The sequence below is a fragment of the Scyliorhinus torazame genome, chromosome 25 (genome assembly GCF_047496885.1).
Source record: "Scyliorhinus torazame isolate Kashiwa2021f chromosome 25, sScyTor2.1, whole genome shotgun sequence".
NCBI lineage: Eukaryota > Metazoa > Chordata > Chondrichthyes > Carcharhiniformes > Scyliorhinidae > Scyliorhinus > Scyliorhinus torazame.
The window spans coordinates 24,547,946-24,573,564 of NC_092731.1; the positions used below are offsets into that span (position 1 = coordinate 24,547,946).

Here is a 25,619-nt window from a genome sequence, read left to right on the forward strand (position 1 = left end):
CTGGGTCAGTGTTGGGTGGGTGGGGGTCAGTGTAGGACAATATTGGGGGTGGGGTCAGAGTGGGACAGTGTGGGGGGTGGGGGTCAGTATTGGGGGTGGGGGTCAGTCTGGGACAGTATTGGGGATGTGGGTCAGTCTGGGACTGTATTGGGGGTGGGTCAGTGTGGGACAGTGTGGGGGGTGGGGGTCAGTATTGGGGGTGGGGGTCAGTATTGGGGCTGGGGGTCAGTCTGGGACAGTATTGGGGATGTGTGTCAGTCTGGGACAGTATTGGGGGTGGGTCAGTGTGGGACAGTGTGGGGGGGTGGGGGTCAGTATTGGGGGTGGGGGTCAGTATTGGGGCTGGGGGTCAGTCTGGGATAGTATTGGGGATGGGGGTCAGTCTGGGACAGTATTGGGGGTGGGGGTCAGTCTGGGTCAGTGTGGGGGGCGGGGGCAGTCTGGAACACTATTGGGCGGTGGGGGTCAGTGTTGGGGGTGGGGGTCAGTCTGTGGCAGTATTGGGGGTGGGAGTCTGTCTGGGACAGTATTGGGGGTGTGGGTCAGTCTGGAACAGTATTGGGGCGTGGGCGTCTGTCTGGGTCAGTGTTGGGGGTGGGGGCAGTCTGGGGCAGTATTGGGGGCGGGGTCAGTCTGGAACAGTATTGGGGAATGGGGGTCTGCCTGGGACAGTATTGGGGGTGGGAGTCAGTCTGGGACTGTATTGGGGGTGTGGGTCAGTCAGGGTCAGTGTTGGGGCTGGGGGTCAGTCTGGGACAGTATTGGGGCTGTAGGTCAGTGTGGGACAGTGTGGGGGCGGGGTTCAGTCTGGGTCAGTATTGGGGGTGGGGGTCAGTCTGGGGCAGTATTGGGGGTGGGGGTCTGTCTGGGACAGTATTGGGGGTGTGGGTCAGTCTGGAACAGTATTGGGTGGTGGGGGTCTGTCTGGGTCAGTGTTGAGGGTGGGGGTCAGCCTGGGGCAGTATTGGGGGTGTGGGTCAGTCTGGAACAGTATTGGGTGGTGGGGGTCTGTCTGGGTCAGTGTTGAGGGTGGGGGTCAGCCTGGGGCAGTATTGGGGGCGGGGTCAGTTTGGAACAGTGTTGGGGCTGGAGGTCAGTCTAGGACAGTATTGTGGGTGGGGGTCAGTGTGGGACAGTGTGGGGGTGGGGTTCAGTCTGGGACAGTATTGGGGCTGTGGGTCAGTGTGGGACAGCGTGAGGGAGTGTTTCAGTCTGGGACAGTCTTGGGGGGTAGGGGTCAGTTTGGGACATTATTGGGGATGGGGGTCAGTGCGGGACAGTGTCGGGGCGGGGGTCAGTCTGGAACAGTATTGGGCGGTGGGGGTCAGTGTTGGGGTGGGGTCAGTCTGGGGCAGTATTGGTGGTGGGGGTCTGTCTGGGACAGTATTGGGGGGTGTAGGTCAGTCTGGAACAGTATTGGGGGAGGGGGTCTGTCTGGGTCAGTGTTTGGGGTGGGTATCAGTCTGGGACAGTATTGGGGGCGGTGGTCAGTTTGGAACAGTGTTGGGGCTGGGGGTCAGTCTGGGGCAGTACTGGGGGCGGGGGTCAGCTTGGAACAGTGTTGGGGCTGGGAGTCAGTCTGGGTCAGTGTTGGGGGTGGGGCAGTCTGGGGCAGTATTGGGGGCGGGGTCAGTCTGGAACACTATTGGGGGATGGGGGTCTGACTGGGACAGTATTCGGGGTGGGGGTCAGTCTGGGACAGTATTGGGGGTGTGGTTCAGTCTGGGTCATTGTTGGGGGGGTGGGGGTTAATCTGGGACCGTATTGCTGGTGGGGGTCAGTCTCTGACAGTATTGGGATGGGGGCCAGTGTGGGACAGTATTGGGGGGGGGAGTCAGTCTGGGACAGTATTGGGGTGGGGGTAAGTTTGGGTCAGTATTGGGGGTGGGGTCAGTTTGGGACAGGATTGGGGTTGGGGGTCAGTCTGGAAGAGTATTGGGGCTGTGGGTCAGTGTTGGTCATTGTGGGGGGGTGGTTCAGTCTGGGTCAGTATTGGGGGTGGGGGTCAGTCTGGGGCAATATTGGGGGTGGGGGTCTGTCTGGGACAGTATTGGGGGGTGTGGATCAGTCTGGAACAGTATTGGGGCTGGGGGTCAGTCTGGGACAGTATTAGGGGTGGGGGTCAGTGTAGGACAGTGTGGGGGTGGGGGTCAATCTGGGACAGTCTTGGGGGGTAGGGGTCAGTTTGGGACATTATTGGGGATGGGGGTCAGTGCGGGACAATGTGAGGGGTGGGGGGTCAGTCTGGGACAGTGTTGGGGGGTGGTAGTAAGTCTGGGATAGTGCTGGGGAGTGGGGGTCAGTGTGGGACAGTGTGGGGGTGTGGTTCAGTCTGGGACAGCATTGGGGCTGTTGGTCAGTGTGGGACAGTGTGGGGGTGTGGTTCAGTCTGGGTCAGTATTGGGGGCGGGGGTCAGTCTGGGGCAGTATTGTGGGTGGGGGTCTGTCTGGGACAGTATTGGGGGTGTGGGTCAGTCTGGAACAGTATTGGGGGCGAGCTCAGTCTGGAATAGTATTGGGGGATGGGGGTCAGTGCGGGACAGTGCGAGGGGCGGGGGTCAGTCTGGGACAGTGTTGGGGGGTGGGGGTCAGTCTGGAACAGTGTTGGGGCTGGGAGTCAGTCTGGGACAGTATTGGGGTTGGGGGTCTGACTGGGACAGTATTGGGGATGCGGGTCAGTCTGGGACAGTATTGGGGGTGGGGGTCAGTCTGGGTCAGTGTGGAGGGCGGGGGCAGTCTGGAACAGTATTGGGCGGTGGGGGTCAGTGTTGGGGTGGGGGTCAGTCTGGGTCAGTTTTGGGGTTGTTGGTCTGACTGGGACAGTATTGGGGATGCGGGTCAGTCTGGGGCAGTATTGGGGGTGGGGGTCAGTCTGGGTCAGCGTGGGGGGCGGGGACAGTCTGGAACAGTATTGGGCGGTGGGGGTCAGTATTGGGGGTGGGGGTCAGTCTGGGGAAGTATTGGGGGTGGGTGTCTGTCTGGGACAGTATTGGTGGTGTGGGTCAGTCTGGAACAGTATTGGGGGGTGGGGGTCTGTCTGGGTCAGTGTTGGGAGTGGGGGCAGTCTGGGGCAGTATTGGGGGCGGGCTCAGTCTGGAACAGTATTGGGGATGGGGGTCTGTCTGGGACAGTATTGGGGGTGGGGGTCAGTCTGGGTCAGTGTTGGGGCTGGGGGTCAGTCTGGGACAGTATTGGGGTGGGGGTCAGTGTGGGACAGTGTGGGGGTGGGGTTCAGTCTGGGACAGCATTGGGGCTGTGGGTCAGTGTGGGACAGTGTGGGGGTGTGGTTCAGTCTGGGTCAGTATTGGGGGTGGGTGTCAGTCTGGGGCAGTATTGTGGGTGGGGTCTGTCTGGGACAGTATTGGGGGTGTGGGTCAGTCTGGAACAGTATTGGGGGGTGGGGTTCTGTCTGGGTCAGTGTTGGGGGTGGGGGTCAGTCTGGGGTAGTTTTGGGGCGGGCTCAGTCTGGAACAGTATTGGGGGATGGGGGTCTGTCTGGGACGGTATTGGGGGTGGGGGTCAGTCTGGGTCAGTGTTGGGGCTGGGGGTCAGTCTGGGACAGTATTGGGGTGGGGGTCAGTATGGGACAGTGTGGGGGAGGGGTTCAGTCTGGGACAGTATTGGGGCTGTGGGACAGTGTGGGGGTGTGGTTCAGTCTGGGTCAGTATTGGGGGTGGGGGTCAGTCTGGGGCAGTATTGGGGGTGGGGGTCTGTCTGGGACAGAATTGGGGGTGTGGGCCAGTCTGGAACAGTATTGGGGGGTGGGTGTCTGTCTGGGTCAGTGTTGGGGGTGGGGGTCAGTCTGGGGCAGTATTGGGGGCGGGGGTCAGTTTGGAACAGTGTTGGGGCTGAGGGTCAGTCTGGGACAGTATTGGGGGTGGGGGTCAGTGTGGGACAGTGTGGGGGTGGGGTTCCGTCTGGGACAGTATTGGGCGGTGGGGGTCAGTGTTGGGGTGGGGGTCAGTCTGGGTCAGTATTGGGGGTGGGGGTCTGACTGGGACAGTATTGGGGATGGGGTCAGTCTGGGACAGTATTGGGGGTGGGTGTCAGTCTGGATCAGTGAGGGGGGCGGGGGCAGTCTGGAACAGTACTGGGCGGTGGGGGTCAGTATTGGGGGTGGGGGTCAGTCTGGGGAAGTATTGGGGCTGGGTGTCTGTCTGGGACAGTATTGGTGGTGTGGGTCAGTCTGGAACAGTATTGGGGGGGTGGGGGTCTGTCTGGGTCAGTGTTGGGAGTGGGGGTCAGTCTGGGACAGTATTGGGGCTGTGGGACAGTGTGAGGGTGTGGTTCAGTCTGGGTCAGTATTGGGGGTGGGGGTCAGTCTGGGGCAGTATTGGGGCTGGGGGTCAGTCTGGGACAGTATTGGGGCTGTGGGACAGTGTGAGGGTGTGGTTCAGTCTGGGTCAGTATTGGGGGTGGGGGTCAGTCTGGGGCAGTATTGGGGGTGGGGGTCTGTCTGGGACAGTATTGGGATGTGGGTCAGTCTGGAACAGTATTGGGGGGTGGGGGTCTGTCTGGGTCAGTGTTGGGAGTGGGGCAGTCTGGGGCAGTATTGGGGGCGGGCTCAGTCTGGAACAGTATTGGGGGATGGGGGTCTGTCTGGGACAGTATTGGGTGTGGGGGTCAGTCTGGGACAGTATTGGGGGTGTGGGTCAGTCTGGGTCAGTGTTGGGGCTGGGGGTCAGTCTGGGACAGTATTGGGGTGGGGGTCAGTGTGGGGGTGGGGTTCAGTCTGGGACAGTATTGGGGCTGTGGGTCAGTGTGGGACTGTGTGGGGGTGTGGTTCAGTCTGGGTCAGAATTGGGGGTGGGGGTCAGTCTGGGGCAGTATTGGGGGTGGGGGTCTGTATGGGACAGTATTGGGGGTGATGGTCAGTCTGGAACAGTATTGGGGGGTGGGGGTCTGTCTGGGTCAGTGTTGGGGTGGGGGTCAGTCTGGGGCAGTATTGGGGGCGGGGGTCAGTTTGGAACAGTGTTGGGGCTGGGGGTCAGTCTGGGACAGTATTGGGGGTGGGGGTAAGTGTGGGACAGTGTGGGGGTGTGGTTCAGTCTGGGACAGTATTGGGGCTGTGGGTCAGTGTGGGACAGTGTGGGGGGGGCAAGGGTCAGTCTGGAACAGTATTGGGCGGTGGGGGTCAGTGTTGGGGTGGGGGTCAGTCTGGGTCAGTATTGGGGGTGGGGGTCTGACTGGGACAGTATTGGGGATGGGGTCAGTCTGGGACAGTATTGGGGGTGGGGGTCAGTCTGGGTCAGTGTGGGTGGTGGGAGCAGTCTGGAACAGTATTGGGCGGTGGGGGTCACTGTTGGGGGTGGAGGTCAGTCTGGGGAAGTATTGGGGGTGGGGGTCTGTCTGGGACAGTATTGGTGGTGTGGGTCAGTCTGGAATAGTATTGGGGGGCGGGGGTCTGTCTGGGTCAGTGTTGGGAGTGGGGGCAGTCTGGGGCAGTATTGGGGGCGGGCTCAGTCTGGAACAGTATTGGGGGATGGGGGTCTGTCTGGGACAGTATTGGGGCTGGGGGTCAGTCTGGGACAGTATTGGGGGTGGGGGCCAGTGTGGGACAGTGTGGGGGTGGGGTTCAGTCTGGGACAGTATTGGGGCTGTGGGTCAGTGTGGGACAGTGTGGGGGTGTGTTTCAGTCTGGGACAGTGTGGGGGGCGGGGGTCAGTCTGGAACAGTATTGGGAGGTGGGGGTCAGTATTGGGGTGAGGGTCAGTCTGGGGCAGTATTGGGGTTGGGGGTCTGTCTGGGACAGTATTGAGGGGCGTGGATCAGTCTGGAACAGTATTGGGGGCTGGGGGTCAGTGCGGGACAGTGTGAGGGGTGGGGGTCAGTCTGGGACAGTGTGGGGGGGCGGTGGTAAGTCTGGAACAGTATTGGGGCTGGGGGTCAGTCTGGGACAGTGTTGGGCGGTGGGGGTCAGTCTGGAACAGTATTGGGGCTGGGGGTCAGTCTGGGACGGTATTGGCGGTGGGGGTCAGTGTAGGACAGTGTGGGTGTGGGGGTCAGTCTGGGTCAGTTTTGAGGATGGGGTTCAGTTTGGGACATTATTGGGGATGGGGGTCAGTGCGGGACAGTGTGAGGGGTGGGGGTCAGTCTGGGACAGTGTTGGGGGGTGGTAGTAAGTCTGGGACAGTGTTGTGGGGTGGGGGTCAGTCTGGAACAGTATTGGGGGTTGGGTCAGTCTGGGACAGTGTGGGGGGTGTGGGTCAGATGGGTCAGTATTGGGCCTGCGGTTCAGTCTGGGACAGTCTTGGGGGGTAGGGGTCAGTTTGGGATATTATTGGGGATGGGGGTCAGTGCGGGACGGTGTGAGGGGAGGGGGCCAGTCTGGGACAGTGTTGAGGGGTGGTAGTAAGTCTTGGACAGTGCTGGGGGGTGGGGGTCAGTGTGGGACAGTGTGGGTGTGGGGTTCAGTCTTGGACTGAATTGGGGCTGTGGGTCAGTGTGGGACAGTATTGGGGCTGGGGTAGAGTCTGGGTCAGTATTGGGGGTGGGGGTCAGTCTGGGACAATATTGGGGGTGGGGGTCAGTCTGGGACAGTGTGGGGGCGGGGGTCAATTTGGGACAGTATTGGGGGTGTGGGTCAGTCTGGGTCAGTATTGGGGGTGGGGGTCAGTCTGGAACAGTATTGGGCGGTGGGGGTCAGTGTTGGGGTGGGGGTCAGTCTGGGGCAGTATTGGGGGTGGGGGTCTGTCTGGGACAGTATTGGGGGGTGTGGGTCAGTCTGGAACAGTATTGGGGGTGGGGGTCTGTCTGGGTCAGTGTTGGGGGTGGTGGTCAGTCTGGGGCAGTATTGGGGGCAGGGGTCAGTTTGGAACAGTGTTGGGGCTGGGGGTCAGTGTGGGACAGTGTGGGGGTGGGGTTCAGTCTGGGACAGTATTGGGGCTGTGGGTCAGTGTGGGGGGTGTTTCACTCTGGGACAGTGTGGGGGGCGGGGGTCAGTCTGGAACAGTATTGGGAGGTCGGGGTCAGTGTTGGGGTGGGGGTCAGTCTGGGGCTGGATTGGGAGTGGGGGTCAGTGTAGGACAGTGTGGGTGTGGGGGTCAGTCTGGGACAGTATTGGGGGGTAGGGGTCAGCTTCGGACATTATTGGGGATGGGGGTCAGTGCGGGACAGTGTCAGGGGTGGGGGTCAGTCTGGGACAGTGTTGGGGGGTGGTAGTAAGTCTGGGACAGTGTTGGGGAGTGGGGGTCTGTCTGGAACAGTATTGGAGGTCGGGTCAGTCTGGGACAGTATTGGGGGGTCGGGATCAGTCTGGGACAGTATTGGGGGTCGGGGGTCAGTCTGGGTCAGTTTTGAGGATGGGGTTCAGTCTGGGACAGTATTGGGGGGTGGAGGTCAGTCTGGGTCAGTGTTGGGGGGTGGGGGTCAGTTTGGGACAGTATTGGGGGGGGTGGGTCCGTCTGGGTCAGTGTGGGTGGGTGCGGGTCAGTCTGGGACAGTATTGGGGGTGGGGGTCAGTGTGGGACAGTATTGGGCTGTGCGTCAGTGCGGGACAGTGTGAGGGGTGGGGGTCAGTCTGGGACAGTGTTGGGGGGTGGGGGTCAGTCTGGGACAGAATTGGGGGTGGGGTCAGTCTGGGACAGTATTGGGGGTAGGGTCTGTCTGGGACAGTATTGGGGGTCGGGGGTCAGTCTGGGTCAGTTTTGAGGATGGGGTTCAGTCTGGGACAGTATTGGAGGGTGGGGGTCAGTCTGGGTCAGTGTTGGGGGGGGTGGGGGTCAATTTGGGACAGTATTGGGGGTGTGGGTCAGTCTGGGTCAGTGTAGGGGGTTGCAGGTCAGTCTGGGACAATATTGGGGTGGGGGTCAGTGTGCGACAGTATTGTGGGGATGGTTCAGTCTGGGCCAGTATTGGGGGGTGGGGGTCAGTCTGGGTCAGTGTTGGGGGTGGGGGTCAGTCTGGGTCAGTGTTGGGGGGGTGGGGGTCAATTTGGGACAGTATTGGGGGGATGGTTCAGTCTGGGCCAGTATTGGGGGGTGGGGGTCAGTCTGGGTCAGTGTTGGGGGTGTGGGGTTCAGTCTGGGATAGTACTGGGGGTGGGGGTCAGTCTGGGTCAGTGTTGGGGGGGTGGGGGTCAATTTGGGACAGTATTGGGGTTGTGGGTCAGTCTGGGTCAGTGTCGGGGGGTGCGGGTCAGTCTGGGACAGTATTGGGGTGGGGGTCAGTGTGGGACAGTATTGTGGGTATGGTTCAGTCTGGGCCAGTATTGGGGGGTGGGGGTCAGTCTGGGTCAGTGTTGGGGGGTGTGGGGTCAGTTTGGGACAGTATTGGGGGTGGGGGTCAGTCTGGGGGGTGCGGGTCAGTGTGGGACAGTATTGGGGGTTGGGGTCAGTGTGGGACAGTATTGGGGTTATGGTTCAGTCTGGATCAGTGTGGGGGGTGGGAATCAGTGTAGGACAATATTGGGGGTGGGGTCACTGTGGGCCAGTATTGAGGGTTGAGGGTCAGGGTGGGAAGGTGTGGGGGTTGGGAGTCAGTCTGGGTCAGTATTGGGGGGTGGGTGTCAGTCTGCGACAGTGTGGGGGGTGTGGGTCAGTCTGGGACAGTATTGGAGGGTGGGGTTCAGTCTGGGACAGTGTGGGGGGTGGGGGCCAGTCTACGACAGCGGGGGTCAGTGTGGGACAATATTGAGGGTGGGGGTCAGTCTGGGTCAGTGTTGGGGTGGGGGTCAGTGTGGGACAGTATTGGGGGGGGTTGTAGATCGGAGTGGGCCCATATTGGGGGAGGGGGGTCAGCCTGGGAGAGTGTGAGGGGTGGGGGTCAGTCTGGGACAGTATTGGGGGGTAAGGGTCAGTCTGGGACAGTATTGGGGTTGGTGGCGGGGTCAGTGTGGGACAGTGTGAGGGGTGGGGGTCTGTGTGAGACAGTGTGAGGGGTGGGGGTCAGTGTGGGACAGTATTTGGGGTGGGGGTCAGTCTGGAACAGCATTGGGGGGGTGGGGGTCAATCTGGGACAGTATTGGGGGGGTGGGACAGTCTGGAACAGTATGGGGGGTGGGGGTCAGTCTGGGACAGTACTGCGGGGTGGGGGTCGGTCTAGGACAGTATTGGGGAGTAGGGGTCAGTCTGGGACAGTATTGGGGGTAAGGGTAAGTCTGGGACAGTATTGGGGTTGGTGGGGGTCAGTGTGGGATAGTACCGGGGGGGTGGGGGTCAGTCTGTGACAATATTTTGGGTGGGGGTCAGTCTGGGACTGTGTTGGGGGTCAGTCTGGGATAGTATTGGGGGTGGGGGTCAGTCTGGGACAATACGGCGGGTGGGGGTCAGTCTGGGACAGTAATGGGGGTGGGTGTCAGTCTGGGACAGTATTGGGGGTGGGGGTCAGTCTGGGACAGTACTGGGGGTGGGGGTCAGTCTGGGACAGTATTGGGGGTGGGGGTCAGTCTGGGACAGTATTCGGGTTGAGGGTCAGTCTGGGACAGTTTTGGGGATGGGGTCAGTGTGGGACAGTATTGGAGCTGGGGGTCAGTCTGGGTCAGTATTGCGGTTGGGGTCAGTGTGGGACAGTGTGGGGGGTGGGGGTCAGTCTGGGTCAGTATTGGGGTTGGGGGTCAGTCTGGGACAGACTTGGGGGGTAGTGGTCAGTTTGGGATATTATTGGGGATGGGGTCAGTGTGGGACAGTGTGAGGGGTGGGGGTCAGTCTGGGACAGTGCTGGGGGGTGGGGGTCTGTGTGGGACAGTGTGGGGGTGGGGTTCAGTCTGGGACAGAATTGGGGCTGTGGGTCAGTATTGGGGTGGGGTTTAGTCTGGGTCAGTATTGGAGGTGGGGGTCAGTCTGGGACAATATTGGGGGTGGGGGACAGTGTTGGGGTGGGGGTCAGTCTGGGGCAGTATTGGGGGTGGGGGTCTGTCTGGGACAGTATTGGGGGGTGTGGGTCAGTCTGGAACAGTATTGGGGTGGGGGTCTTAATGGGTCAGTGTTGGGGGTGGGGGTCAGTCGGGGGCAGTATTGGGGGCGGGGGTCAGTTTGGAACAGTGCTGGGGCTGGGGGTCCGTGTGGGACAGTGTGGGGGTAGGGTTCAGTCTGGGACAGTATTGGGGCTGTGGGTCAGTGTGGGACAGTGCGGGGGTGTATTTCAGTCTGGGACAGTGTGGGGGGCGGGGGTCAGTCTGGAACAGTATTGGGAGGTGGGGGTCAGTGTTGGGGTGGGGATCAGTCTGGGGCAGTATTGGGGGTGGGGGTCTGTCTGGGACAGTATTGAGGGGCGTGGATCAGTCTGGAACAGTATTGGGGGCTGGGGGTCAGGCGGGACAGTGTGAGGGGTGGGGGTCAGTCTGGGACAGTGTGGGGGGGGCGGGGGTCAGTCTGGAACAGTATTGGGGCTGGGGGTCAGTCTGGGACAGTGTTGGGCGGTGGGGGTCAGCCTGGAACAGTATTGGGGCTGGGGGTCAGTCTGGGACGGTACTGGCGGTGGGCGTCAGTGTAGGACAGTGTGGGTGTGGGGGTCAGTCTGGGACAGTATTGGGGGTAGGGTTCAGTTTGGGACATTATTGGGGATGGGGGTCAGTGCGGGACAGTGTGAGGGGTGGGGGTCAGTCTGGGACAGTGTTGGGGGGTGGTAGTCAGTCTGGGACAGTGTTGGGGGTGGGGGTCAGTCTGGAACAGTATTGGGGGTCGGGTCAGTCTGGGACAGTATTGGGGGGTCGGGATCAGTCTGGGGCAGTATTGGGGGTCGGGGGTCAGTCTGGGTCAGTTTTGAGGATGGGGTTCAGTCTGGGACAGTATTGGGGGGTGGGGGTCAGTCTGGGTCAGTGTTGGGGGGGTGGGGGTCAGTTTGGGACAGTATTGGGGGCGTGGGTCAGTCTGGGACAGTATTGGGGTTGGTGGCGGGGTCAGTGTGGGACAGTGTGAGGGGTGGGGGTCAGTGTGAGACAGTGTGAGGGGTGGGGGTCAGTGTGGGACAGTATTTGGGGTGGGGGTCAGTCTGGAACAGCATTGGGGGGGTGGGGGTCTCTCTGGGACAGTATTGGGGGGTGTGGGACAGTCTGGGACAGTATTGGGGGTGGGGGTCAGTCTGGAACAGTATTGGGGGTGATGTCAGTCTGGGACAGTACTGTGGGGTGGGGGTCAGTATAGGACAGTATTGGGGGGTAGGGGTCAGTCTGGGAGTGTATTGGGGGTCAATGTGGGACAGTTTGGAGGTGGAAGTCAGTCTGGGACAATATTGGGGGTGGCGGTCAGTCTGGGACAGTATTGGGGGTAAGGGTCAGTCTGGGACAGTATTGGGGTTGGTGGGGGTCAGTGTGGGACAGTACCGTGGGGTGGGGGTCAGTCTGGGACAATATTTTGGGTGGGGGTCAGTCTGGGACAGTATTGGGGGTCAGTCTGGGACAGTATTGGGGGTGGGGGACAGTCTGGGACAGTACGGCGGTTGGGGGTCAGTCTGGGACAGTATTGGGGGTGGGGGTCAGTCTGGGACAGTATTGGGGGTGGGGGTCAGTCTGTGACAGTACTGGGGGTGGGGGTCAGTCTGGGAAAGTATTGGGGGTGGGGGTCAGTCTGGGACAGTATTCGGGTTGAGGGTCAGTCTGGGACCGTTTTGGGGATGGGGTCAGTGTGGGACAGTATTGGGGCTGGGGTTCAGTCTGGGTCAGTATTTGGGCTGGGTGTCAGTCTGGGACAGTTTTGGGGATGGGGTCAGTGTGGGACAGTGTGGGGGGTGGGGGTCAGTCTGCGTCAGTATTGGGGCTGGGGGTCAGTCTGGGACAGACTTGGGGGGTAGGGGTCAGTTTGGGATATTATTGGGGATGGGGTCAGTGTGGGACAGTGTGGGGGTGGGGTTCAGTCTGGGACAGAATTGGGGCTGTGGGTCAGTGTGGGACAGTATTGGGGGTGGGGTTCAGTCTGGTTCAGTATTGGGGGTGTGGTTCAGCCTGGGACAATATTGGGGGTGGGGGTCAGTCTGGGACAGTGTGGGGGCCGGGGTCAGTCTGGAACAGTATTGGGCGGTGGGGGTCAATGTTGGGGTGGGGGTCAGTCTGGGGCAGTATTGGGGGTGGGGGTCTGTCTGGGTCAGTATTGGGGGGTGTGGGTCAGTCTGGAACAGTATTGGGGGTGGGGGTCTGTCTGGGTCAGTGTTGGGGGTGGGGGTCAGTCTTGGGCAGTTTTGGTGGCGGGGGTCAGTTTGGATCGGTGCTGGGGCTGGGGGTCAGTGTGGGACAGTGTGGGGGTGGGGTTCAGTCTGGGACAGTATTGGGGCTGTGGGTCAGTGTGGGGGAGTGTTTCAGTCTGGGACAGTGTGGGGGGCGGGGGTCAGTCTGGAACAGTATTGGGAGGTGGGGGTCAGTGTTGGGGTGGGGGTCAGTCTGGGGCAGTATTGGGGGTGGGGGTCTGTCTGGGACAGTGTGGGGGAGCGGGGGTCAGTCTGGAACAGTGTTGGGGCTGGGGGTCAGTCTGGGACAGTGTTGGGCGGTGGGGGTCAGTCTGGAACAGTATAGGGGCTGGGGGTCAGTCTGGGACGGTATTGGCGGTGGGGGTCAGTGTAGGACAGTGTGGGTGTGGGGGTCAGTCTGGGACAGTATTGGGGGGTAGGGTTCAGTTTGGGACATTATTGGGGATGGGGGTCAGTGCGGGACAGTGTGAGGGGTGTGGGTCAGTCTGGGACAGTGTTGGGGGGTGGTAGTAAGTCTGGGACAGTGTTGGGGGTGGGGGTCAGTCTGGAACAGTATTGGGGGTCGGGTCAGTCTGGGTCAGTGTTCGGGGGGTGGGGGTCAGTTTGGGACAGTATTGGGGGCGTGGGTCAGTCTGGGTCAGTGTGGGTGGGTGCGGGTCAGTCTGGGACAGTATTGGGAGTGGGGCTCAGTGTGGGACAGTATTGTGGGTATGGTTCAGTCTGGGCCAGTATTGGGGGAGGGGGTCAGTCTGGGTCAGTGTTGGGGGTGTGGGGATCAGTTTGGGACAGTATTGGGCTGGGGGTCAGTGCGGGACAGTGTGAGGAGTGGGGGTCAGTCTGGGACAGTATTGGGGGGTGGGGGTCAGTCTGGCTCAGTGTTGGGGCTGGGGGTCAGTCTGGGACAGTGTTGGGGGGTGGTAGTAAGTCTGGGACAGTGTTGGGGGGTGGGGGTCAGTCTGGAACAGTATTGGGGGCGGGGTCAGTCTGGGACAGTATTGGGGGTCGGGATCAGCTTGGGACAGTATTGGGGGTGGGGGTCAGTCTGGGACAATATTGGGGGTGGGGGTCAGTCTGGGACAGTATTGGGGGTGGGGGTCAGTCTGGTACAGTATTGGGGGTGGGGTTCAGTCTGGGACAGTACTGGGGTGGGGGTCAGTCTGGGACAGTATTGGGGGTGGCGGTCAGTCTGGGACAGTATTCGGGTTGAGGGTCAGTCTGGAACATTATTGGGGGTGGGGGTCAGTCTGGGACTGTGTTGGGGGTGGGGGTCAGTCTGGAACAGTGTTGGGGGTGGGGGTCTGTCTGGGACAGTATTGGGGGGTAAGGGTCAGTCTGGGACAGTATTGGGGGTGGGGGTCAGTGTGGGACAGTATTGGGGGGGTTGTAGATCAGAGTGGGCCAATATTGGGGGTGTGAGTCAGTCTGGGACAGTGTTGGGGGGTGGTAGTAAGTCTGGGACAGTGTTGGGAGTGGGGGTCAGTCTGGAACAGTATTGAGGGTCGGGTCAGTCTGGGTCAGTGTTGGGGGGGTGGGGGTCAGTTTGGGACAGTATTGGGGGCGTGGGTCAGTCTGGGTCAGTGTGGGTGGGTGCGGGTCAGTCTGGGACAGTTTTGGGGGTGGGGCTCAGTGTGGGACAGTATTGTGGGTATGGTTCAGTCTGGGCCAGTATTGGGGGGAGGGGGTCAGTCTGGGTCAGTGTTGGGGGTGTGGGGATCAGTTTGGGACAGTATTGGGCTGGGGGTCAGTGCGGGACAGTGTGAGGAGTGGGGGTCAGTCTGGGACAGTATTGGGGGGTGGGGGTCAGTCTGGCTCAGTGTTGGGGCTGGGGGTCAGTCTGGGACAGTGTTGGGGGGTGGTAGTAAGTCTGGGACAGTGTTGGGGGGTGGGGGTCAGTCTGGAACAGTATTGGGAGCGGGGTCAGTCTGGGACAGTATTGGGGGTCGGGATCAGCTTGGGACAGTATTGGGGGTGGGGGTCAGTCTGGGACAATATTGGGGGTGGGGGTCAGTCTGGGACAGTGTGGGGGCGGGGGTCAGTCTGGAACAGTATTGGGCGGTGGGGGTCAGTCTGGAACAGTATTGGGGGTGGGGGTCTGTCTGGGTCAGTGTTGGGGGTGGGGGTCAGTCTGGGACAGTATTGGGGCCGGGGGTCAGTTTGGAGCAGTGTTGGGGCTCGGGGTCAGTGTGGGACAGTGTGGGGTTCAGTCTGGTACAGTATTGGGGCTGTGGATCAGTGTGGGAAAATGTGGGGGAGTGTTTCAGTCTGGGACAGTGTGGGGGGCGGGGGTCAGTCTGGAACAGTATTGGGAGGTGGGGGTCAGTGTTGGGGTGGGGGTCAGTCTGGGGCAGTATTGGGGTTGGGGGTCTGTCTGGGACAGTATTGAGGGGTGTGGATCAGTCTGGAACAGTATTGGGGGCTGGGGTCAGTGCGGGACAGTGTGAGGGGTGGGGGTCAGTCTGGGACAGTGTAGGGGGGCGGGGGTCAGTCTGGAACAGTGTTGGGGCTGGGGGTCAGTCTGGGACAGTGTTGGGCGGTGGGGGTCAGTCTGGAACATTATTGGGGCTGGGGGTCAGTCTGGGACGGTATTGGCGGTGGGGGTCAGTGTAGGACAGTGGGGGTGTGGGGGTCAGTCTGGGACAGTATTGGGGGGTAGGGGTCAGTTTGGGACATTATTGGGGATGGGGGTCAGTGCGGGACAGTGTGAGGGGTGGGGGTCAGTCTGGGACAGTATTGGGGGGTGGTAGTAAGACTGGGACAGTATTGGGGGGTGGGGGTCAGTCTGGGTCAGTGTAGGGGGTGTGGGGATCAGTTTGGGACAGTATTGGGGACGTGGGTCAGTCTGGGTCAGTGTGGCTGGGTGCGGGTCAGTCTGGGACAGTATTGGGGGTGGGGGTCAGTGTGGGACAGTATTGGGGGCGTGGGTCAGTCTGGGTCAGTGTGGGTGGGTGCGGGTCAGTCTGGGACAGTATTGGGGGTGGGGGTCAGTGTGGGACAGTATTGTGGGTATGGTTCAGTCTGGGCCAGTATTGGGGGGAGGGGGTCAGTCTGGGTCAGTGTAGGGGGTGTGGGGATCAGATTGGGACAGTATTGGGGGCGTGGGTCAGTCTGGGTCAGTGTGGGTGGGTGCGGGTCAGTCTGGGACAGTATTGGGGGTGGGGGTCAGTGTGGGACAGTATTGTGGGTATGGTTCAGTCTGGGCAAGTATTGGGGGGAGGGGGTCAGTCTGGGTCAGTGTTGGGGGTGAGGGGATCAGTTTGGGACAGTATTGGGCTGGGGGTCAGTGCGGGACAGTATTGGGGGTCGGGATCAGTCTGGGACAGTATTGGGGGTCGGGGGTCAGTCTGGGTCAGTTTTGAGGATGGGGTTCAATCTGGGACAGTATTGGGGGGTGGGGGTCAGTCTGGGTCAGTGTTGGAGCTGGGGGTCAGTCTGGGACAGTGTTGGGGGGTGGTAGTAAGACTGGGACAGTGTTGGGGGGTGGGGGTCAGTCTGGAACAGTATTGGGGGCGGGGTCAGTCTGGGACAGTATTGGGGGTCGGGATCAGTCTGGGACAGTATTGGGGGTGGGGATCAGTCTGCGACAATATTGGGGGTGGGGGTCAGTCTGGGGGCGGGGGTCAGTCTGGAACAGTATTGGGCGGTGGGGGTGAGTGTTGGGGTGGGGGTCAGTCTGGGGCAGTATTGGGGGTGGGGGTCTGTCGGGGACAGTATTGGGGGGTGTGGGTCAGTCTGGAATAGTATTGGGGGTGGGGGTCTGTCTGGGTCAGTGTTGGGGGTGGGGGTCAGTCTGGGGCAGTATTGGGGCGGGGGTCAGTTTGGAACAGTGTTGGGGCTGGGGGTCAGTGTGGGACAGTGTGGGTGTGGGGTTCAGTCTGGGACAGAATTGGGGCAGTGGGTCAGTGTGGGACAGTGTGGGGGAGTGTTTCAGTCTGGGACAGTGTGGGGGCGGGGGTCAGTCTGGAACAGTATTGGGAGGTGGGGGTCAGTGTTGGGGTGGGGGTCAGTCTGGGGCAGTATTGGGGTTGGGGGTCTGTCTGGGACACTATAGAGGGGTGTGGATCAGTCTGGAACAGTATTGGGGGCTGGGGGTCAGTGCGGGACAGTGTGAGTGGTGGGGGTCAGTCTGGGACAGTGTGGGGGGGGCGGGGGTCAGTCTGGAACAGTGTTGGGGCTGGGCGTCAGTCTGGGACAGTGTTGGGCGGTGGGGGTCAGTCTGGAACAGTATTGGGGCTGGCGGTCAGTCTGGGACGGTATTGGCGGTGGGGGTCAGTGTAGGACAGTGTGGGTGTGGGTGTCAGTCTGGGGCAGTATTGGGGGGTAGGGGTCAGTTTGGGACATTATTGGGGACGGGGGTCAGTGCGGGACAGTGTGAGGGGTGGGGGTCAGTCTGGGACAGTGTTGGGGGGTGGTAGTAAGTCTGGAACAGTATTGGGGGTCGGGTCAGTCTGGGACCGTATTGGGGGGTCGGGATCAGTCTGGGACAGTATTGGGGGTCGGGGGTCAGTCTGGGTCAGTTTTGAGGATGGGGTTCAGTCTGGGACAATATTGGGGGGTGGGGGTCAGTCTGGGTCAGTGTTGGGGTGGTGGGGGTCAGTTTGGGACAGTATTGTGGGCGTGGGTCAGTCTGGGTCAATGTGGGTGGGTGCGGGTCAGTCTGGGACAGTATTGGGGGTGGGGGTCAGGGAGGGAAAGTGTGGGGGTTGGGGGTCAGTCTGGGTCAGTATTGGAACTGGGGTCAGTCTGGGACAGTATTGGGGGGTGTGGGTCAGTCTGGGACAGTGTTGGGGGGTGGGGTTCAGTCTGGGACAGTATTGGGGGGTGGGGATCAGTCTGGGACAGTATTGGGGGGTGGGGGTCAGTCTGGGACAGTGTGGGGGGGTGGGTCAGTCTGGGACAGTGTTGGGGGGTGGGGTTCAGTCTGGGACAGTGTGGGGGTTGGGGGTCAGTCTGGGACAGTATTGGGGAGTTGGGTTCAGTCTGGGAGAGTGTGGGGGGTGGGGGCCAGTCTACGACAGTGGTGGTCAGTGTGGGACAATATTGAGGGTGGGGGTCAGTCTGGGTCAGTGTTGGGGGTGGGGGTCAGTGTGGGACAGTATTGGGGGGGTTGTAGATCAGAGTGGGACAATATTGGGGGAGGGGGTCAGCCTGGGACAGTGTGAGGGGTGGGGGTCTGTCTGGGACAATATTGGGGGTGGGGGTCAGTCTGGGACAGTATTGGGGGTGGGGGTCAGTCTGGGACAGTACTGGGGTGGGGGTCAGTCTGGGACAGTATTGGGGGTGGTGGTCAGTCTGGGACAATATTGGGGGTGGGGGTCAGTGTGGGACAGTATTGGGGGTGGGCGTCAGTCTGGGACAGTATTGGGGGTTGTGGGTCAGTCTGGGACAGTATTGGGGGTGGGGGTCAGTCTGGAACAGTATTGGGGGTGGAGGTCAGTCTGGGACAGTACTGTGGGGTGGGGTTCAGTCTAGGACAATATTTTGGGTGGGGGTCAGTCTGGGACAGTATTGGGGGTGGGGGTCAGTCTGGGACAGTACTGGGGGTGGGGGTCAGTTTGGGACAGTATTGGGGGTGGTGCGGGTCAGTGTGGGACAGTACCGGGGGGTGGGGGTCAGTCTGGGACAATATTCTGGGTGGGGGTCAGTCTGGGACAGTATTGGGGGTCAGTCTGGGACAGTATTGGGGGAGGGGGTCAGTCTGGGACAGTACTGGGGGTGGGGGTCACTCTGGGACAGTATTGGGGGTGGGGGTCAGTCTGGGACAGTATTGGGGGTGGGGGTCAGTCTGGGACAGTACTGGGGGTGGGGGTCAGTCTGGGACAGTATTGGGGGTGGTGGTCAGTCTGGGACAGTATTGGGGGTGGGGGTCAGTCTGGGACAGTATTCGCGTTGAGGGTCAGTCTGGAACATTATTGGGGGTGGGGGTCAGTCTGGGGGTGGGGGTCAGTCTGGGACTGTATTGGGGGTGGGGGTCAGTCTGGAACAGTGTTGGGGGTGGGGGTCAGTGTGGGACAGTATTGGGGGTGGGGGTCAGTCTGGGACAGTATTGGGGTGGGGGTCAGTCTGGGACAGTATTGGGGGGTTGGGGTCAGTGTGGGACAGTGTGGTTCAGTCTGGGTCAATGTTGGGGATGGGGGTCAGTCTGGGACAGTATTGGGGGTGGGGGTCAGTCTGGGACAGTATTGGGGGGTTGGGGTCAGTGTGGGACAGTGTGGTTCAGTCTGGGTCAATGTTGGGGGTGGGGGTCAAACTGGGACAGTATTGGGGGGTGGGGGTCAGTCTGGGACAGTATTGGGTGTGGGGGTCAGTCTGGGACAGTTTTGGGGGTCGGGGGTCAGTCTGGGACAGTTTTGGGGATGGGGGTCAGTTTGGGACAGTATTGGGAGGTTGGATGGGGGGTCAGTCTGGGACAGAGTGGGGGGTCGGGAGTCAGTCGGAGTCAGTGTGGCCAATGGCGGTCAGTCTGGATTAGTGTGGGTGTCAGTCTGGGACAGTGTGGTGGTCAGTCTGGGACAGTGTGGGAGTCAGTCTGGGACAGTGTGTGGGTCAGTCTGGATCAGTGTGGGTGTCAGTCTGGGACAGTGTGGGAGTCAGTCTGGGACAGTGTGGGTGTCAGTCTGGGACAGTGTGGGAGTCAGTCTGGGACAGTGTGGGGGTCAGTCTGGGACAGTGTGGGGGTCAGTCTGGGACAGAGTGGGGGGTCGGGGGTCAGTCTGGGACAGTGTGGGAGTCAGTCTGGGACAGTGTGGGGGTCAGTCTGGGACAGTGTGGGGGTCAGTCTGGGACAGAGTGGGGGGTCGGGGGTCAGTCGGGGTCACTGTGGCCAATGGGGGTCAGTCTGGATCAGTGTGGGTGTCAGTCTGGGACAGTGTGAGAGTCAGTCTGGGACAGTGTGGGGTTCAGTCTAGGACAGTGTGGGGTTCAGTCTGGGACAGTGTGGGGGTCAATCTGGGACAGTGTGGGGGTCAATCTGGGACAGTGTGGGGGTCAATCTGGGACAGTGTGGGAGTCAGTCTGGGACAGTGTGGGGTTCAGTCTGGGACAGTGTGGGAGTCAGTCTGGGACAGTGTGGGGGTCAGTCTGGGACAGTGTGGGAGTCAGTCTGGGACAGTGTGGGGTTCAGTCTGGGACAGTGTGGGGGTCAATCTGGGACAGTGTGGGGGTCAATCTGGGACAGTGTGGGGGTCAATCTGGGACAGTGTGGGAGTCAGTCTAGGACAGTGTGGGGGTCAATCTGCGACAGTGTGTGGGTCAGTCTGGGACAGTGTGGGGGTCAGTCTGGGACAGTGTGGGAGTCAGTCTGGGACAGTGTGGGGGTCAGTCTGGGACAGTGTGGGAGTCAGTTTGGGACAGTGTGGTGGTCAGTCTGGGGCAATGTGGGGGTCAGTCTGGGACAGTGTGGGGGTCAGTCTGGGACAGTGTGGGGGTCAGTCTGGGACAGTGTGGTGGTCAGTATGGGACAGTGTGGGGGTCACTCTGGGACAGTGTGGGCATCAGTCTGGGACAGTGTGGCGGTTAATCTGGGAGAGTGTGGGGGGTTGGGCTTCAGTCGGGGTCAGTGTGGGCGATGGGGGTCAGTCTGGATCAGTGTGGGAGATGGGAGTCAGTCGGGGTCAGTCAGGACGATGGGGGTCAGTCTGGGACAGTGTGGGGGTCAGTCTGGGACAGTGTGGGGGTCAATCTGGACGATCGGGGTCAGTCTGGGACGATGGGGGTCAGTCTGGGACAGTGTGGGGGTCAGTCTGGGACAGTGTGTGGGTCAGTCTGGGACAGTGTGGGTGTCTCTGGGACACTGTGGGGGTCAGTCTGGGACAGTGCGGTGGTCAGTATGGGACAGTGTGTGGGTCAGTCTGGGACAGTGTGGGTGTCTCTGGGACACTGTGGGGGTCAGTCTGGGACAGTGTGGGGGTCAGTCTTGGACACTGTGGGGGTCAGTCTGGGACAGTGTGGGGGTCAGTCTGGGACAGTGTGGGGGTCAGTCTGGGACTGTGTGGGGGCCAGTCTGGGTCAGTGTGGGGGTCAATCTGGGACAGTGTGTGGGTCAGTCTGGGACAGTGTGTGGGTCAGTCTGGGACAGTGTGGGGGTCAGTCTGGGACAGTGTGGGGGTCAGTCAGGGACAGTGTGGGGGTCAGTCTATGACAGTGTGAGGGTCAATCTGGGACAGTGTGGGGGTCAGTCTGGGACAGTGTGGGTGTCTCTGGGACACTGTGGGGGTCAGTCTGGGACAGTGTAGGGGTCAGTATGGGACAGTGTGTGGGTCAGTCTGGGACAGTGTGGGTGTCTCTGGGACACTGTGGGGGTCAGTCTGGGACAGTGTGTGGGTCAGTCTGGGACAGTGTGGGTGTCTCTGGGACAGTGTGGGGGTCAGTCTGGGACAGTGTGGGGGTTAGTCTGGGACAGTGTGGGGGTCAGTCTGGGACAGTGTGGGGGTCAGTCTATGACAGTGTGAGGGTCAATCTGGGACAGTGTGGGGGTCTCTGGGACAGTGTGTGGGTCAGTCTGGGACAGTGTGGGTGTCTCTGGGACACTGTGGGGGTCAGTCTGGGACAGTGTGGGGGTCAGTCTGGGACAGTGTGAGGGTCAATCTGGGACAGTGTGTGGGTCAGTCTGCGACAGTGTGGGGGTCAATCTGGGACAGTGTGTGGGTCAGTCTGGGACAGTGTGGGGGTCAGTCTGGGACAGTGTGGGGGTCAATCTGGGACAGTGTGGGGGTCAGTCTGCGACAGTGTGGGGGTCAGTCTTGGACAGTGTGGGGGTCAATCTGGGACAGTGTGTGGGTCAGTCTGGGACAGTGTGGGGGTCAGTCTGGGACAGTGTGGGGGTCAGTCTTGGACAGTGTGGGGGTCAGTCTGGGACAGTGTGGGGGTCAGTCTGGGACAGTGTGGGGGTCAGTCTGGGACAGTGTGGGGGTCAATCTGGGACAGTGTGGGGGTCAGTCTTGGACAGTGTGGGGGTCAATCTGGGACAGTGTGTGGGTCAGTCTTGGACAGTGTGGGGGTCAATCTGGGACAGTGTGTGGGTCAGTCTGGGACAGTGTGGGGGTCAGTCTGGGACAGTGTGGGGGTCAGTCTGGGACAGTGTGGGGTTCAGTCTGGGACAGTTTGGGGGGAGTGGTTGGGGGTGTGGGTGGGTTTGGTGATGAGAATCTCTGCTCTCCTGTTGGTTCTGCGGAAGTTATGTAAATTCTGCGTGTTCAGTGAACAAAGCAACAGAATATTCCAGAAGGAATTTCCGGCAGGAACTCTGTTAATCGCTGATGGGTAAAGAATTTGTAGGATGTGTGATTTTGGAACAGTTTAGGGATTAACGACCTTAACGGGATCTCGAGGCTCCTGGAGAACAAGGCTGGCTCTCCGCCCAGGAGGTGAAACGGCTGGCCATGAACTTGAACAAACTGCAGGTGAGGACATATCTCTCGGAGGGAGTGTGAGGGAGATTGTGAGGGAGGGGGTGTGGAGGAGGAGTGGGAGAGTGAGGGTGGGATTGAGAGTGAGGGAGGAGGAAGAGAGAGGGAGGGAACGTGAGGGGGGAGTGAGAGTGTGAGGGGGGGATTGAGAGTGTGAGGGAGGGGGAGAGAGGGAGAGAGTGTGAGGGAGGGAGGGAGAGTGATAGAGGGCAAGGGAGCGGAGTGAAAGTATGAAGGATAGAAGGAGGGAGGGAGAGGAAGGGATTGTGAGGGGGAAGTAAGTGAGGGAGAAAGGGAATGAGAGTGTGAGGGAATGAGTGTGAGGGAGGGAACAAAGAAGGGAGTGAAAGTGTGAGGGACGGAGGGATTGTAAGGGACGAAGTGAGAGTGTGAGGGAGGGAGTGTGATGAGGGAGGAATGTGTCGAGAGACGGAGTGTGAAAGGGAGAGACATGGAGGAAGTGTGGCAAGAGGGAATATGAGGGAGGGAGCAAGAGTGTGAGAGAGGGAGCGTGAGAGAGGGAGCGTGAGAGAGGGAGCGTGAGAGAGGGAGTGTGAGAGAGGTAGTATGGAGAAAGAGGAGAGAGAGGAAGCCTGAGGGACAAAATGAGGCATGTTGAGTAGATCATCCCTCGGTGAGGAATGTGTGGGGGGAGTGTGACTCCCGGGTGACCATGGGAATGTCGATAAACGCGTTGTGAATGGTTAATGTTTGTTTGTGATCACAGGGCATATTTGAGGAGTTTGTGGACAAGGAAAGTGGCCTCATGCACTCCCACGATCTTCGCCCTGCATTGTCGGCCGCAGGTGAGACAAACGACACTGTTTCCGATTGTAAATATTCCACTTTCCGCGCTCCGAGGAGCAGGAGCAGGCCGAGAGGGCGCGAGACACCCCGGGAATGATTACAATGGAGAGGAGCCAGTCTAGGCTGTGTGAAGGAGGGAGAGAGGGAGGAAGAGGGCATGTGAGGGAGTGAGGGGATGGGAGTGTGAGAGAGGGAGGGAGGGAGTGAGGGAGAGGGTGGGAGTGTGAGGGAGTGAGTGTGAGAGCTAGGGGGTGGGAGTGCGACGGAGTAAGGGAGGGAGGGGGTGGGAGTGGGAGGGAGGGAGGAGGTGGGAGTGTGAAAGAGGGAGGGTGAGAGAGGGAAGGAAGGGGTGGGATTGTGAGGGAGTGAGAGAGGGAAAGGGTGGGAATGTGAGGGAGGGGTGGGTGTGTGAGGGAGTGAGTGTGAGGTAGGGAGGGAGTGAGCAAGAGTGTGAGGGAGAGAGGGTGTGGGAGTGTGAGGGAGGGGTTGGGAGTGTGAGAGAGTGAGTGTGAGGGAGGCAGAGTGCGAGGGGGTGAGTGTGAGGGAGAGAGTGAGCAAGAGTGGGAGTGAGTGTGAGGGAGGGAGTGTGAGGGAGGGAGAGTGCGAGGGAGTAAGTGTGAGGGAGGGAGTGAGCGAGTGCGAGGGAGTGAGTGTGAGGAAAAGAGAGGGTGGGAGTGTGAGGGAGTGAGTGTGAGGGAGAGGGATGACTCAGTCACTCACAACCCTCCCCACATTACAGCCCCGGGGTGGATCGCCTGTGAGGATGTGTGTGGGTGACCTACTGCAACCCCTCCCTCTCCTTGGGAGATGGGAAGTCACCCCGGGGCTCGGTGGGCCTGGGAGGGGAGGCATCGAGGTCCATCATGAGGCCCTTGGATAGGGGCAAAGTGACAGGGCCGAAGACACTCTGGGCAGGCAGCTGGAATGTTTACCCATCGGACCTAATGGAAACCTGTCTTCACTTGGAGCCTGAATCTCCAGTCACTCTCTGGATCTCTAGGTATCTCCCCCACACCGCACCCCTCCTACTACCCCCGCCCCCTCCCCCCACACAGCCCCCCTTAATCCCCGCCCCTTCCAATTTTCCAATTAAGGGGCAATTTAGCGTGGCCAATTTACCTACCCTGCACATCATTGGTTTGTGGGGGTCAAAGCCCACACACGGGCAGAAAGTGTAAACTCCACACGGACAGTGACCCAGAGCCGAACCCGGGTCTTCAGCGGAGTGAGGCAGCAGTGCTAAGCATATAAATGGAAGTCTTCCTGAGTCCTCAATTCCACACGCTGCCTGTGTAAGGGACATTTTGTTTGTCTTTCTCAGGGTTTGAGCTTGATTCTACAGTTCACCAGGAGCTCTGGTTACGCCACAGAACCAGCACCGACAACATCTGCTTCAGCCACTTCATTAGCTGTGTGGCCAAGATGCATAAGCTCTTTGGTGAGTAAACACTTTTCTTCGGTTTATCTTTGTCAAATACAGAGGTGATTCACCTCAGAACAGCCACTCAGCCTGAGGCATTAATGCAGTGGGTCAATGGGCCACAATCTTCATTCCTCAGGCCTCAGGCTGCATTCATCCAGTGGCAGTGGGCCTCAGGCTGCATTCCTCCAGTATCAGTGGGCCTCAGGCTGCATTCCTCCAGTATCAGTGGGCCTCAGGCTGCATTCCTCCAGTATCAGTGGGCCTCAGGCTGCATTCCTCCAGTGTCAGTGGGCCTCAGGCTGCATTCATCCAGTGTCAGTGGGCCTCGGGCTGTACCTCCAGTGACAATGGGCCTCAGGCTGCATTCCTCCAGTGGCAGTGGGCCTCAGGCTGCATTCATCCAGTATCAGTGGGCCTCAGGCTGCATTCCTCCAGTGCCAGTGGGCCTCAGGCTGCATTCCATCAGTGCCAGTGGGCCTCAGGCTGCATTCATCCAGTATCAGTGGGCCTCAGGCTGCATTCCTCCAGTGCCAGTGGGCCTCAGGCTGCATTCATCCAGTATCAGTGGGCCTCAGGCTGCATTCATCCAGTGACAGTGGGCCTCAGGCTGCATTCCTCCAGTGTCAGTGCGCCTCAGGCTGCATTCCTCCAGTATCAGTGGGCATCAGGCTGCATTCCTCCAGTATCAGTGGGCCTCAGGCTGCATTCATCCAGTGTCAGTGGGCCTCAGGCTGGACCTCCAGCGACAATGGGCCTCAGGCTGCATTCCTCCAGTGGCAGTGGGACTCAGGCTGCATTCATCCAGTGCCAGTGGGCCTCAGGCTGCATTCCTCCAGTGTCAGTGCGCCTCAGGCTGCATTCCTCCAGTGCCAGTGGGCCTCAGGCTGTATTCATCCAGTGTCAGTGGGCCTCAGGCTGTACCTCCAGTGACAATGGGCCTCAGGCTGCATTCCTCCAGTGGCAGTGGACCTCAGGCTGTATCTCCAATGACAGTGGGCCTCAGGATGTATTTCCAGTGACAGTGGGACTCGGGCTGCATCTCCAATGCCAGTGACCCTCAGGGTGTATTCCTCCAATGACAGTGGGCCTCAGGCTGTATCTCCAGTGACAGATGGCCTCAGGCTGTATCTCCAGTGACAGTGGGCCTCAGGCTGTACCTCCAGTGACAGTGGGCCTCAGGCTGTATCTCCAGTGACAGTGGGCCTCAGGCTGTACCTCCAGTAACAGTGAGCCTCAGGGTGCATTCCTCCAATGGCAGTGGGCCTCAGGTTGTACCTCCAATGCCAGTGAGCCTCAGGGTGCATTCCTCCAATGACAGTGGGCCTCAGGTTTCACTCCTTCGGTGTCAACTGGAGCACTCTCAGCACCGAGTCAGTGATCGTCGATTCGAGTCCAGAGACGTTTCCTGGACAGACACTCGAATGCATTACTAAGGGAGTGTCACTGTCAGGGGTGCAAACTGGTTGGCACACTTCTACAAGACAACAGTGACTGCACTTCAGAGAGTGCCTCATGGGAAGTCCTGAGTTCATGCAGGGTGCTAGATTAATGCACGTCTGGCTGGAGACGGAAGGGGCAGCACGGTAGCATTGTGGATAGCACAATTGCTTCACAGCTCCAGGGTCCCTGGGTCCCAGGTTCAATTCCGGCATGGGTCACCGTCTGTGCGGAGTCTGCACATCCTCCCCGTGTGTGCGTGGGTTTCCTCCGGCTGCTCCGGTTTCCTCCCACAGTCCAAAGATGTGCAGGTTAGATGGATTGGCCATGCTAAATTGCCCTTAGTGTCCAAAATTGCCCTTAGTGGTGGGTGGGGTTACTGGGTTATGGGAATAGGGTGGAGGTGTTGACCTTGGGTAGGGTGCTCTTTC

At 60.2% G+C, this 25,619-nt stretch overlaps 1 protein-coding gene across 1 annotated transcript in view; it reads left to right on the forward strand.

Moving 5' to 3' along the window:
- The window catches only part of LOC140402428 (calpain-2 catalytic subunit-like), a 282,202-nt gene that overhangs the window by 219,461 nt on the left and 37,122 nt on the right, over positions 1-25,619 (forward strand). The window contains exons 17-19 of the mRNA XM_072490199.1: positions 21,444-21,515; positions 22,249-22,327; positions 23,650-23,766. Coding sequence (XP_072346300.1) covers positions 21,444-21,515; positions 22,249-22,327; positions 23,650-23,766 — 268 coding nt within the window. The remainder of the gene's footprint in view (positions 1-21,443; positions 21,516-22,248; positions 22,328-23,649; positions 23,767-25,619) is intronic.